The sequence below is a fragment of the Vidua chalybeata genome, chromosome 3, assembly GCF_026979565.1.
Source record: "Vidua chalybeata isolate OUT-0048 chromosome 3, bVidCha1 merged haplotype, whole genome shotgun sequence".
Lineage (NCBI taxonomy): Eukaryota > Metazoa > Chordata > Aves > Passeriformes > Viduidae > Vidua > Vidua chalybeata.
In genome coordinates, this window is record NC_071532.1 from 68,097,726 (window position 1) to 68,111,947 (window position 14,222).

The window sequence follows — 14,222 nt, forward strand, 5'->3', positions numbered from 1 at the left end:
TAAGAAGTTTGTATTTCTCTCTCTCAGCTATCTGCTTTAAAAAGCACCTGTTACATGAACAAAGACCGCACCTGAACCTAAAAAAGATTTCCCATGCTTTTGCACTAATAACTCAGCATGGATGGAATGACCTATTGAAGGAAGGATCAGACCATGAGACACCCTCACCAGTTAAATACAGAGGGCTGCTGCTTTCAACACAAAGATGGGGCAATTGCATGTCAAAATTTTGCCTTTGAAAAGAAGTCTTTCATAAAGTATTGATGACTGTAGAACACTAATGTTTTGTTTTAAGGGTTGTAAGGTGTTACACATCAACATTAAATTGCTTGGAATAATGACAAAGTTCTTAAAGAAATGTACATATTTTTCAGTTCTTACTGCGAAGATCATTACGAACAACCATTGCCTTGCATGCACACAAGTCCTCTCTATGACAAATTAATAAGCTAACCTAAATCATATTCTTCCAGGAAGTTGTTCTAGACATAAATGAGTTTTAAAAAAGACTATTACCAATAAATGTTCGTAGACATCTTCGATCACCATATACTTCCCATAGCTAGGAAAAAAAGGATGAGGGGGAAATATGTCAATTGTTAAACAATAATGATGCTGAAATTAAGTGCAAATATATGTCAAGCATCTTTTAAGAATTAATTACAAACATATACCATGTACTAATTAATCACAATCTGTCCAGAAATTCACTAGAATGCTGTCACCTTCCTGTTAGCAAAATTCCCTTAGAATAACTAAAACTCTCATGCCATATTCCAACTTTAATGACTTAAGGTTTGCTACAAAAAAAAAAAAAAACAACAAAACGTCAGCTTTCTGTTCATATATGCTGGACTAAAGTAAGATTAGTTCACACCACAAATGCTTCAGTAAAAGATTTCAGCAGAGACCTATTGATAGTTGTAAAACTAGGCTTCACAGAAAATGAATTAATATAACAACAAAGCCAATAATGTGAGAAACTTGTGACCTTCTAAATGCTATTAAAAAACAACTAACACTGTTCTAACACAGACAAAAGGTATTTGGTATAAGTACCAAATGTTTATATATCCTAAAATGCACTGTCTGTATTCCAGATGGTATAAAATGTATTAATGAAAACAGAAAAATATCTCACCTTAATCTTGCAATCCATAGAGCAAGACAACATTATGTGCCCAGACAGAGGAAACAATCTGACTGCACTGACGCCCTGTAAATAAGAACATAAGTTAACAGTAAGTGGATAATCTAGAAGTTTCTTCAGTTCATTTGCCCTCTTTTCCAAGCAAAAAGCTAAAGCTTACCTTCATAAAATATACAGATACTGTACCTTGAAAAGAAATAACCTGCTCACATTCCATTTTAGAAACAGTGATGTATTTTGAAAACATGCTACTGGAAAAAAGTTGTTTCACTTTAACAGCTGTATATATAACCTCCTTCAACATCTACACCATTACTGTGGCAAACACAGCAAATAAATACAAACTAGGGCTTAAAGGAACTATCTCTGCATAACAAGACTTTGCAGATGGGGCAGGTACAGAATTAAAAAAAAAAAAAAAAAATTTTGGCCAGCTCAATTTCTTATATATAATACCAATGCCTTCTACCCACTGAGCTCAGATTTCCTGGGCATGGCATCTTCACAGCTGTCTGTATTCCAGGTACTCCTTTCTGGGAAGTCCAAAGAACCCCCAAGTACTTGTGGTTTTAATGGCCCTCATGTCCATTTCATGTTGATTATTCATATGCCATCCAGTTCCTCCCTCCCACCTCTGGTTGGAGCTCGGTACTTTATCCTCCCTATTATTGTCTACTTATATCTCCCAGATTTTCTAAATTTGTAAGCCCATTTTTCTTTTGCCTCTCTCATCGATATCATTATTCATCTTATTTGATGGAAAAAGCCATTTCACACATCAGTCTGTTTTATTGGGGAAACAGGCAGAGGAGGGACTAGAGCTCTGGGGAGGAGATGTCATTCTGGAAAGCCCTGACAGTTGCAGCTATAAGCTTGTTGATGCAGCAATCATTTAAGAAGAGCTCAGAGATATGACTCAGCTGCAAAAAAGGGTAAAAGCTAAAAACATTCCCTGCGTCCTTTCTTCCTTCTTCCAAATATTATTAAGGTGATGTCCATTGCAGTGCAGCATATTCCTCCTCAACTAATACTTCGAACTTGTGGCAAATGAATCAGCAAATTGAGTATATGCTGTACAACCCTGAGCAGTGAAGCACTTTTTTAATACCAGAAGTGCATATATTGTTTTGGTATCTGACACAAGAAGGAACTGTGGATGTTAAGCAGCATCAAAGAAAACTCTTACCAAGACACACCTCTCAAAGGTATTAGCTATATTTGAGAAACCTGTAATGCTGATGCACCATAATCACAAAACCTATGTAACTTTGCCTAAGTTTGATATGAAATAGCCCTTAAGTACTCTTACTACAAAAGCCCTCAAACCCCAAATATTCTTAGGAACCTCTAGAATTAGCCTTATTGTTACTCACATCGTAGTTTAGGAAATAACTTCAAATCCCCCCGAAGTCACAGAATAATACTTTTCCCTTTAAGGTAGGTCAGGAAGTCACTATGTTAACACAAAATTATATGAAGCTAGACAACTGCAACGGAGCAGGCAAACACCTTGTGTTTGCTCACCTTGTGAGCATGTAACTCAACTAATTACATGCAGAGTATGGTAAAGAGGAAAATACTCTTTTCCTTCTACTGATTCTTCAGTTTTATAGAAATTACTAGCTGCAGACAGAAAATTAAATGGGTTGTTATGCTGTATGCTCACAAACATTCCTACCTTTGTATGCCCAGACCACACATGGATTTGTTTCTTTGGAAGATAGCACTTCTCAGGTGGTACTGTAGAACGGAGATTAACCCCAACATCTTGAGGGACATGAAGATAAGATCTCCCCTGATAGTCATACATTTCTTTAACTGAAAAGGTGAACACAGAATTCTGAGATTCCATATTTTAAGAGGTTATAATCTTTGAATATATATATATATATACACACACACACTCACACAATTATGGTTTTGTCAACACAGCTGCTCTGCTGTAGAGCAAGAGGTGAGAGAGGGGGTATAAGAAAAAAACAGCTTCTTCATACAGATGTGGAATCTTATTTGACATCAGTTAAACTCAAATTATGTAATTTTCAGCAAAGTCTGCTTGGAACCTTACAATCCAAACATTAAGACAATCTTTTCTTATCCATTTTTCCTCATCATCAAACAGCAAGAGAGTTCCCCTGACCAAAAAGACTTTGCTTACACTAACGCTACATAGATTAAACCGTGCAACTCTAACCCTGACATTTGCTTGCAACTCAGATTCTGGCCAGCTCTGTGATGTGTCAGTCATGGCAACAGAATTACAAATCAAGGAAAAAAATATTCATTTGGCCAGCATGAACCAATATTGGTCAGCAACAGCCAACAGCTGCTCTTTAACTAGATTTAAGAAGCGATTGGACAGTCAGAAACACAGGGATGCATTATGCAGGAAAATGGATTATTTCAGAGTAGATGTATGTTGGGTAGCCATGACAATAAACTGTGCACTGACTAATTTAATTTCTCAGTTTCTGGGATGTTGTTATGGCAGTTTTGGTTGTACTGTTGCCCAGTATCCATGCATACACATATCTTCAAAATGGAGAATTTCTGGAATGTTTGCATGCGAGTTCATCACAGTTTATATGGCAAGGTCTTTCATTGTGAAATTTCAGGTAGAGACCATGAAAACTTTGATACAAAATAATTAGTCCTTAGGAGGCTCAGTGGCTAAAATTTCATGTTTGTTATGCTCACTGCTGTTCAATAAATACCGTCATGATCTACTACACATAAACAGAACAATGTTCTAATGTCAGCAATGCTTTTCTCACAGCCACCACTTCTTCCTCAACACACGTAGAAAGGATGCTCACAGCTCGTGTGTGTGAGCCTGGCTGTAGAAACTGGTACACAAAGAGAGACCCTGTCTACCAAACTATTCGCACCAAGCACTGCAACACAGGGCAGTTTTGTATGCAGACAGCTGAAGTAACAGCTTAAAAAAATTACTGAATTCTACTTAATTACCAAGCCATTTTCTTTGAAGGTACCACATACTACAGGCTTCTGTAGGGTAATTAATTGATATACAATTATTCATAGTATGCAAGAGCATTTACATTAAAAACTGAGGAAGTCCAAAGTCCAAGTGATTTTCTAAATTGTTCATAAACCATAACTCAGAGCACTACCTGCTGATGAAAATACTGACACATAAGACTACACTAATTCTGAAGCTGAAACTAAGCCAAACTCATAACTTCAATATGTTTGCTCTGTGAAACAGGAAAGGGATACATGCATCTAGTAACATTAAAAATAAATAAATAAAACCGTACTCTGAAAAATTATTTTTCCACACTGCTCTTCACAGTATGAAGTGGAATTACTCCAAATTTATCTCTTGCCCCATCCTTTATGCTTTTGCCTGTGAGTGCTGTTATCTCCAATACAGAAACATCAACGTGCTGAGGCTGTCTGCTATCCTTACTAATTAACACAGCAGGCAAGAAAACACAGCAAGCTAGAAAATGAGAACAGCCAGGAAGATGCCATTACCATGTAATATAGTCTTCTCCTCTCCAGGTTTATCATCTTCTAGTTTTCCTCTCTTCTGCCTCTTAGCTGTTATTTCATCCAATTCCTTCTGCTCTTCCTGGAAAAAAATAAAACATGATCTCTTAAAAAGTCAGAATCACATAACAAAATCCAGAACTGTACTATTGTTTGCTTACTATTAAGAAGACATTTATTTGCTAAACAAGATTAGAAATATTTCTAAGCATCAATAAAGAGAATCCCCCTATCAAAACCATAAAGGCTTGGAAGGCTATGTACACTGAAAAGAATATATTTTTATTCAAAGCTAAGCACTGACTGGACAAGAAGGATATCTGCTGGTTGGATGGTTTATTATGGATGGATTTGTGTGTGTGATATTGGGGTTTTTCATTTGCCTTTTTTTTTCCAAAAAGTTTTACTTTCACTTTTCTTTTTCCAAGCTGTTTCTTTTAATCAGACTCTACACGCAGATTGAATTTATTTTATTTCCAAAAAGTGTTCCAAATTACTGAATGCAGAATATCTGGAACATCTTATTTGGACATATCACCAAAAATGTTTCTATGACCCTAAAGCATAGCATGGATCTGCTTGGACCAGCACTAGTGCAGCTGGACCTCTGCTGAAGCCACTGCCATGTACTGACAATTTGTATCCATTTTGTTAAAGGAGGACTTACTTCTGATGGTTTGGCCACTTCTTTTTCATCAACATACTTTGCCCATGGTCCCAGAAAACCATCAATATTAGATGCATCATTCTCCTTGAATTTCTTCCTTTTTTCAATTTTCCTCTGTCCTGTTTCAAACACTGTTAAACCTGAAGAAGGAAACAATACACTGACTAACTGCTAACACAGAATACATCAGAGGCTACACCACAGTCAGTTTAAAAGAAAAAAACCCCACCACCGCTCCTTTCAGTATAAAGGACAACATGGAAAAAGTATTTGAGCAAAATTGGCCAAAGCATTGCTCACTTTTCCAGTTATGAACACTGCTAACTATGCACAGTAACAGAGTAACTACCTTAACTGTGTATCCTTGCTTGTTAGAATATTTAACCATGCATGTACGATAAATTTTTAACAGTAAGTTTGTCGACTGTATGAACACATCAATTTTCATGCTTTAAATAGTGTAGTTTTTGAAAGTAAAGTCTTCTTGGCTTCTGATACCTCTGAACCCTCTCAGTTTGAAAAAAAAAACAGCCCCAAAATGAAAATAAGATAAGTGTCCCAGAACCCCAACTGTTTATTTTAATTTAGAAAAAAATTAATAGAATTATAGAATGGTTTGTGTTGAAAGTGACCTTTAATGATCACCTACTCCAACCACCTTGCAACGAGCAGCAACATCTTCAACTAGATCAGGTTGCCCAGAGCCCTGTCCAACCTGAACTTGAATGTTTTGAGGGATGAGGCACCCACTGCCTGTCTGGGCAACTTGTTCTAGTATTTCACCAACTACATTGTAACAAATTTATTCCTTATGACTTAGTCTGGATCTATCCTCTTTTGGCTTAAAATCATGACCCTTGTCCTATTGCAACAGGCCCTCTTTAAAAAGTCTGTCACTATTGACAATCACCTCCCTCCAACCACTACCTTCTTCTTTCATAGAAAAACTAGCTTTTCACAAATATTGCACCCTCGGAATTTCATGTGTCAAAACCAATATACAATATAGATATGTGAGGGAAAAACCCTGTAGGTAATTATTTTAACATCTTTTAAGTTTTTCAAGCTTGTATATACAATTATGTTCAATTTTCAAACAATGTTTTTCTGCAGCAGCAGTAATACTCATCTAGTGCAAAAGAGACAGAACCTTTACACAAACAAGGGGAAAATAGGCAATGTATAAAGTTAAGTAGTGATCAGAAGTAATCACATGAATCAAGGGTTTTCTTAAAATGAAGTACAAAATTCTGTTATGAAAAGGGTTTTTAAAAATGGTTTAATCTTAGTTATTTCCTTCTTTGGAAGGAAAGAGTGAAATAAACTTGGATATATTCTGAGGAAGAGGACACAGAAATAAAGATCCTTTGTATACCCATGTGAATAGGATATTTGAAAAGACATGCAAGGGAAAGCATAACCATGACATTTACACAGGTACAGTTTTCCAATGTGAACGATTCCCTTTGAGTGTTAAATATCTTGTATCAAAGAATTAATTACAAACCCCATGCCTCTGGTAGTCAATCCTCCCAGTGGCATGCCATGCTGTTACCAATTGGCAACCTTCCAGTGGTTTTTCTTTTCCAAATAACCCAAAAAGCTTAACTTTGCTAAGCAGAGATAACATGCAGCTCCCAACAGGAGTGGCAGAGGTTGCACACAGAGTGATCAGTTTGCTCCTGAGGAGCAGTTATAGTGATTAGCTCAACGTACAGGTATCCTAATGCAGACACATGATAATGTTAGCTGAGACAGAATTTAAGAGGACCAAAAAGCTGTTTCAAATTGTACTGATAAATTGTATTAATGCAATGGCACATTACAAATCCCATTCTGAAATTTGTCATGACAACCTGAATAATTTGCTACTTCAAGAAAACAAAACATTCCCAATATTTCTCTTCCCCCTCTACATTAAAATTGCAACACATCTCTTCTTTATTGCGTTCTTGGACATGGGTAAGTCTCACATAATACCTTCCTTTGCTAATACCTATTCCATTTCTTAGTAAAGAAGAAATAAAAACAGTTTAAAGATGCAAGTAATTTATACAAGATTCTCAATTAACTACCTTGATTTTTTTCAGCTTCTTCTACAGAACCAATATATTTGGTAGCAGCTTCAGGGTTATCTACAGAGGGATCTAATGCATAACCTGGAACAAGAGGAAAAAAAATACTGTTATTTCAAGCTTTTCAGTTTTGTACAACTTTTACTACTCTGACCCTCTGCAAATTCTTTCCTGTTAACTCTGAATGAGCTGGGGATGATGAAGGACTGAAACTTTAGAATTCCATTAACTTTTCACTTGGCCTGACTATAAAGATTACTATGAAGTAGCACCATGAGGCCCTTGAGTACCTTTTGCTATCAGAATTCTTAAATTTGCACAACACAGAGAAATAAATAAATGTAATAGGCAACAGTTAACAACATAAGATACAAAGGGTGGGTAATCACAAGAAGCCAAGTAACAGAATCTGGTGGGAAGGGACCCCAGGATGCCCCTGCTCCGAGTGAGGTCAATGCTGAATTCAGGTCAGTTTGCTGCAATGCAAACAGATTTTGAAATGCCATAGCAACCTCTGCTTTTAGTAACATGGCATAAAGAAAAGACTAACTCAAAATCTTGTCAGTGCACTCGATGTTAAATGGATGCTGCTTTAGTGCAGGGCATTGCTCCTTGGTTAGCAAAGGCAGTGAGTCACATGGAAACCAGCCAGTGGCTGCTGCGTACACAGAGCCCTCTGGCTTCAGGAGCAGCCTTCTGCTCTGCCCACTGCTTCTGCTGGGTCAAAGACTGTCATTGGCAGTCCTAGGGTGGCAGCAGCTGGAAGGAAGAGGACAGAGATGGGGGAAAAAATAAATTAAGTTTTCTAGGACTTTGTGTGTATTCTGTCTCCCACAGCAAAAATTACTTAATTCTCCTCCTGCCACAACTGGGAAAGATTCAACCTGAAAGGAGTTGCTTTAACTAATGTGAATGGTACCAGAAGCAGCAGTCATGGACTTTAATTTTTAAAAGAATTAAGTATTCACATCTTCATTTCCTGACTACAGCTATTGAGCCTTGATAAAAACAAAACAAAACAACTCCAACCACAACAAAGTCTGCTGCATTTAGTCTTATAAATAATTTATAAAATGAACAAGCATTTCATATCTATTCAGGATATTTACAATTTTAATACATATATTCAACTTTTTTTCTCCATTTCTCCTAAGTGGATAGTGTGATCTTATAAGATAGACAAATTCATTTGGTTTCCAAGGAACAGGTGGTGCACTGAACACTTACTGACCACCGTGGCTTATTTTTTTTTTTTTTTTGGGAAAGACTGCACCCTGGTGGACATAACACCAATTTTTATTAAATATTAAAGTGATAAAATGTCTCTTGACGAGTGAATGAGAATTCCTCAGTATCAAGGATGGAAAAAAAAAAAGAAAGAAAGACATTAAACCATCAGTAAAAGCAATCACACACACATACACACATAATAAGTTAAATCCTACAGCATACAATCCAATTCCTGTATTTTTGTTGATTCACAGAGACAATCATGAGCAGGGGGAGATTATCCAGTCTAATCTGGAGAGCAATGGCTCATAAAGGCTCATACAAATGCATACAAGCTGAGAACCTATCAATACCATTCCAACAGCCAAAGGAAGGAGACTGTATCCCCAAACATTTTTCAGAAAGACTACTCTCCTAGAACACGGTCCAGTTAATTTCTTTTTAGATGCTGGGAAAAAAAGTACTATTGAAATCAGTAGAAGAGCCATTCCAAGAACACAGCAGGTATTCCCAATCCAAATAAAGCATTACACCCGCCAAACAGCTCTGGAGTTTCAAACCTGGTAAAATCCAGCTGTGGAGTAACATATGTCCAGATGATCCATGAATACAATATAGGGAGAGAAATACACGCCAGTGTCATCTTACAAAATATACATTCCCACTATTCCTCTGTTAAACAAGAAAATAATTTATTCTAGACTTTTAGTAGGATTTACTTCTATGGATAAGCAAACTGAGCCAACACTGCAATCAGACTTCCCCTAATTTAGCTGCCTGCTTTTACTAAGCCACTATTTCAAGGAGTTCCCTTCCAAGCTATAAGGTTTCTGTTAACAGTAGAGAGATATTACTTTGGATTGCTGTCAAAATCAATACAGTGGTTTACTTGTCCTCCAACTATATTGACAGCATCTCTGGGACTGTATTTGCTTGGTACTTGTAAAAGAGGGACAGTATTCCCATGAATAGGGCCCCTGGGCCAAGCACAGCTTCCTGTGGAAGTGGAGACTTCTTATAGTTGAGTTGAATTTGGTCCAGCATCATTCTCACAGAAAAGCTCTGAACAATTTCTACTTTCTACTGGATATGTGAAAGGGAATGTTTTCTTTCTGGCTGGGACTCCTAAACGCAGCTGCAAAAGACAGCTTGCTTTCATCTTACTCAGCTGGTATCCCACATAATGTGCCCTGACTTCTGCGTCTCCTTCAGTTTTAGTTAGGAGACAGATATTTCCCACAACATTTTAGCAACGAAAGATACAATTCCACCTACATCCATAATTTCAGTGCACCTGAAAATGGTTGGTTAAATAATTAGACTTTGATGTGCATTCCAGAACGACAGCTCATTAAAGCCTGTTTACACCTCACTGTGCAATGCAGCACATAGAGATCCAAAGTAGATCAGGTATGAGGAAAAATACAGCTGGACTAACCCACTCTGAACTGGCATCTCTGCAGAATCAAAGTAATCAGAGAATAAAGTGCCTGCAAATGTTAACAGGTAATAAGTGACTGTAGGTGTTGCATGTAACATGAGTAGATTAAAATAAAAAAAAAATCACAAGTGTTATTTTCAAGGCAGTTATTTTAGGCTCTTAAAATATCAGTGTTAGTGATGACATAATCCTGCTACAACCAAGTTACTGAGTACTCATAAAGAGCTTTGAGATTCATTAGACTTCAATAGAAGACTATTTCTTATTAAAAAGGACATTAATATCTTGTGATGAAGAGTTTTAAAAATATCAAATGTTGCATGAATGAAGCAGTCCACTATTAGGAGGAGTACTGATGCTCAAATAGCTATGAAATGGCTAAAATATTCATGAACAATTTGTGTGCAGCATGTAAAAAATAATCTGTAATTCTGCTTCTGAAAATGTATATGTGCTCATATATTGACTTTTTTATCACTCAAAAGGGATTTTTTTATACTCAAAAGGGAATTTTCAAGAAAAGAGACTCTTTCAGCTGAGAGCACAGATACAGAAGAATAAACATGTGCTGTATGTTAGGACTTCCTGGTCTTTTTTGACATGCTCCAAGGAATACAACATTGAAAAAACAATGCTAGTTAAGCATTTTAAATCAGAATGTCTTGTGAAGGGGAATTTTATTTTCTAAAGAGACAGCCTTTGCTTGATAGTTGAAATTAAAACAAGAAGACTGCCTTACATCAATGGACTCAAACTAGGGTAGATTACCAAGGACTGCAGATGCAAAACTGGTTGCCAATTTAAAAAGTCAGACTCCCACAGACAATTATTAATGGTTTTCCATTAAACTGGGAGAGGACCTTTCACAACATCATAAAATGCCTACTTGGACTATTTTATTCAATGTTTTTTATGGATTATGCCATCAGCATACTCCTTTCAGGTAGCTGTAAAGGGCAATAAGGTCTCCCCATCAGGACTCCTTTTTTTTTCCAAGCTAAACAGTCCCAGCTCTCTCAGCCACTGCAAATTTTAACCCTAATGTGGAAAACATCTCCAGTGAATGGGACAACTTCACTTCCCCTAACTCCTGGAATAAAGGGAACCTTACTGACATGGGTAGGTCTCATTTAAATTAAAAACCAGGTGGCACTGAGAAGGTTGAAATAATACTTTTTGATAAAATAGCTGGGGTACTTAAAGAATACCTAAAGAAATATAATACTTAAATACTTAAAAAAGGAAGTAATTTGCAATGACACACAATCTTTAGAAACCCATATCCTCAAGGAAAAGGTAGTACAGAAATCTGAAATCTCAGGTAACAGGGACAGTAATAATCACAGAATCCTATTTAAACTGAAGGCAGGGAGATGGAACACCCAAGCACGCATGCAAAATGAGAGAGGTTAAAAATAATACATTGAAATATCTTGTTTTAACATAATAAACTAACCTAATTGGTAGGACAGTACTGACATAATTGGACATAGAATATATGCTTTACCAGAAAGAATACAGAAATAAGATGGTCATGCCAATGGGGAAAAACATGGTCTATGCCATAGAAAGCTTAAAAATAAATCAGATTAACAAGTTAATAGTGTTAATGAGCATTAAACAATCCTGTGGACTGAAATTTCAGGTCTAAGTAGTGGTGAGTACAGTTGCCAGAACTCCCAGAGTGACCACTGAGACAGAAAATGCAGTAACCATGAAATGGTAACAGAGATTAAACAACAGGTGCCAGGGAAAGAAGCACAGTAATAATGACATATTTTAGTCATCTCCTTGCAGCAGACTGCACAAATCTCACACCAAGATGTGATTATTTTTACACAATGTACTTGTACCATGAAGCAGTCATGTCAGAGATTCACATGAAGAACAGCCAGTTTAGCAGTGCAGGAAACTTGATTTTAAGATATTCTTTCTAAGGACACACATTTTAACAATGACCATAACGCAGTATAAAAACTAACATTGTTGACAAAGCAAAGGAAAATATAAAAACATTTATGACAATGATTTCAATCTCAAAACAGGAGGGCTATATTAAGAAAAGATTTTTAAAAGGAACAGAAAGTGAGTGCCAAAGGGCAAAGCCTTTTTCAAATGCAGGGGCACTTCAAAGACATCATGTAGGAGGAAAAAAGGTAATGCCTGCCAGCTAATAAAAGACGAATTTAAAGCAACCAGAAGGAAGTGAGCACTGCCGAATAGTAAGTTAAGAGAAACTATTAGAAATAAGAAACTGCTCTTCAAAGAGTTGAAGTTGCATTCAGATGTGGAAAATACAAAGGCCAAACTCCAGCAGACAGCACTACACTAAGGCAGCCTGCTCCCAAAAGTGAGGGCAATCTTATAAGATATAAAAACTAAGGCTTGTCCTTCATCAAAACAGGCAGGGATAGAAAGTGTACCTGACAATGTGTAGGCCAACTGATGATTAAGAACTGCAAAGAGCATCTGTGAGGGTTGTATTAAACACATATTGATTATGGTGGAGCTTGGGTAGACTCCTGTGCCAGAATCTTTCTTTATGGGCAACATGATGCCGTATCTACCTCAATGTGAAATGCCAGGAAACTGGAGAGTCAAATAAGCGCTAACAAACACCAGGATCAGAGGCAGTCACCCAAGAGATCTAAAGTCAAATCACAAGTCAGATACTCTCACCTAGTATCACCTCAATATGACAGAAAAGGAATGTATCAAAAACAATGCAATGTTTCAAAAGATGTTTCAGAGGAGACATGGAGAACTGCAGATCAACCTGCCAGACATTTGTATGGTTAGAAGACTCGAGGAGTAGAAACTACAATAAATAAAGTGAGTAGGCACTTAGATGAGCATTATATATTGTAGGAGAACAGACACCACAATTTTCTCTACAGGTAAATCACAATGAGAAAACTGCCAGAATATTTCTGAGGTGACAATCCTGTGAATGAGCAAAGCTTAGTTGATCTTGGATACCTTTACGAAACCAAGTTAGACTGATTACAGGGTGCCTCAAAGACATTTTAAAAAACCCACAGGTCCTGACATGTTCAATTGATGAAAAGTTACTAAAACACTGTCAAGAATAAATGGTTGGTTTGCACAGCACAGGACGGTTGCTGGTGGATTCATCCTCAGGCCCATGACATTCAACATATTGATAAATTAACTGGAAAAATGGAGCAAGTAGCTTTCAGCAAGTTACTCACAGAACAAATTCACAGTGAGAGTAACATGTAATGGCTGTGCACAGCTTTGCTCTCCATCTTAGGAGCAATACAGTGGAACTAGAAGAGATACAGAAGAGAGACAAGGACAGCCATAGGCAAGAAAAGGCTGCAACTGAGGAACAAGAAGATTGATCAGATCTATGCAGGTGGGGAAAAAAAAAAGGAGACTGAGAAGAAGCTATGGCCAAGATCTATAAAACAAGAAATCACATGGAAATGGTGAATAAGAAATGGGTGGTCATTTCATTTTCCAGCATAAGAGACATGGGGATATGAAGCCAAACTAGAAAGCTGTTAAGTTCCACAAGTTTGAAACACAGATACTTCCTCACATAAGGAGCTGCTAAGCTGCAGAGCTGCCTGAAAGAAAAATTATTTGCTGCCTGTGCACAGAAAAATTATACAGGCTCAAGAAGCAGCTGGAAAAGTTTGTCAAAAAGAAAAAACAGAAAATCCCCAACAAGTTGTCTGAAAATAAATAAATATATAAACATTGCCCTTGCTTGACAGACTGCGTATTGAAAAGAAGAATTCAGATATATCACTATTTTCTTGCTTCCTTCTTCTGCTCCTCACTAGATACCCATTGCTGACCACTTGTCTAATGGAATAAAGGGCTGGAAGGACCCACAGTCAATGACAGCATGGATGTTCTCAGTGATGCTATCCTAGCATCACAAGCAAAATGTACTTTTAAGAGTAAATATTTACTGCACAAGAAATAGATAAGAAAGACTAGATGCCAAAAAATACTTGGGTTTTGTTTGTGCTTAATATACAGGTTTCTCAATGAATAAGTCTAAGCTTTCAGGATTATATATATTATAAAGCTGTCTCTTTTTTTTGTGAAAGATACTGAGACAGTTGAGCTGTTTTGGATACATGTTCTCATTTACTACCCTCGTCCTTC

General features: G+C 36.9%; 1 protein-coding gene across 1 annotated transcript in view; it reads right to left on the minus strand.

Moving 5' to 3' along the window:
* Positions 1–14,222, minus strand: part of CDC40 (cell division cycle 40) — a 37,265-nt gene that overhangs the window by 10,449 nt on the left and 12,594 nt on the right. The window contains exons 4-9 of the mRNA XM_053938733.1: positions 7,409–7,492; positions 5,334–5,473; positions 4,652–4,748; positions 2,829–2,968; positions 1,142–1,216; positions 517–562 (exon numbers count right to left, since the gene is read on the minus strand). Of these exons, the coding sequence (XP_053794708.1) occupies positions 517–562; positions 1,142–1,216; positions 2,829–2,968; positions 4,652–4,748; positions 5,334–5,473; positions 7,409–7,492 (582 nt within the window). The remainder of the gene's footprint in view (positions 1–516; positions 563–1,141; positions 1,217–2,828; positions 2,969–4,651; positions 4,749–5,333; positions 5,474–7,408; positions 7,493–14,222) is intronic.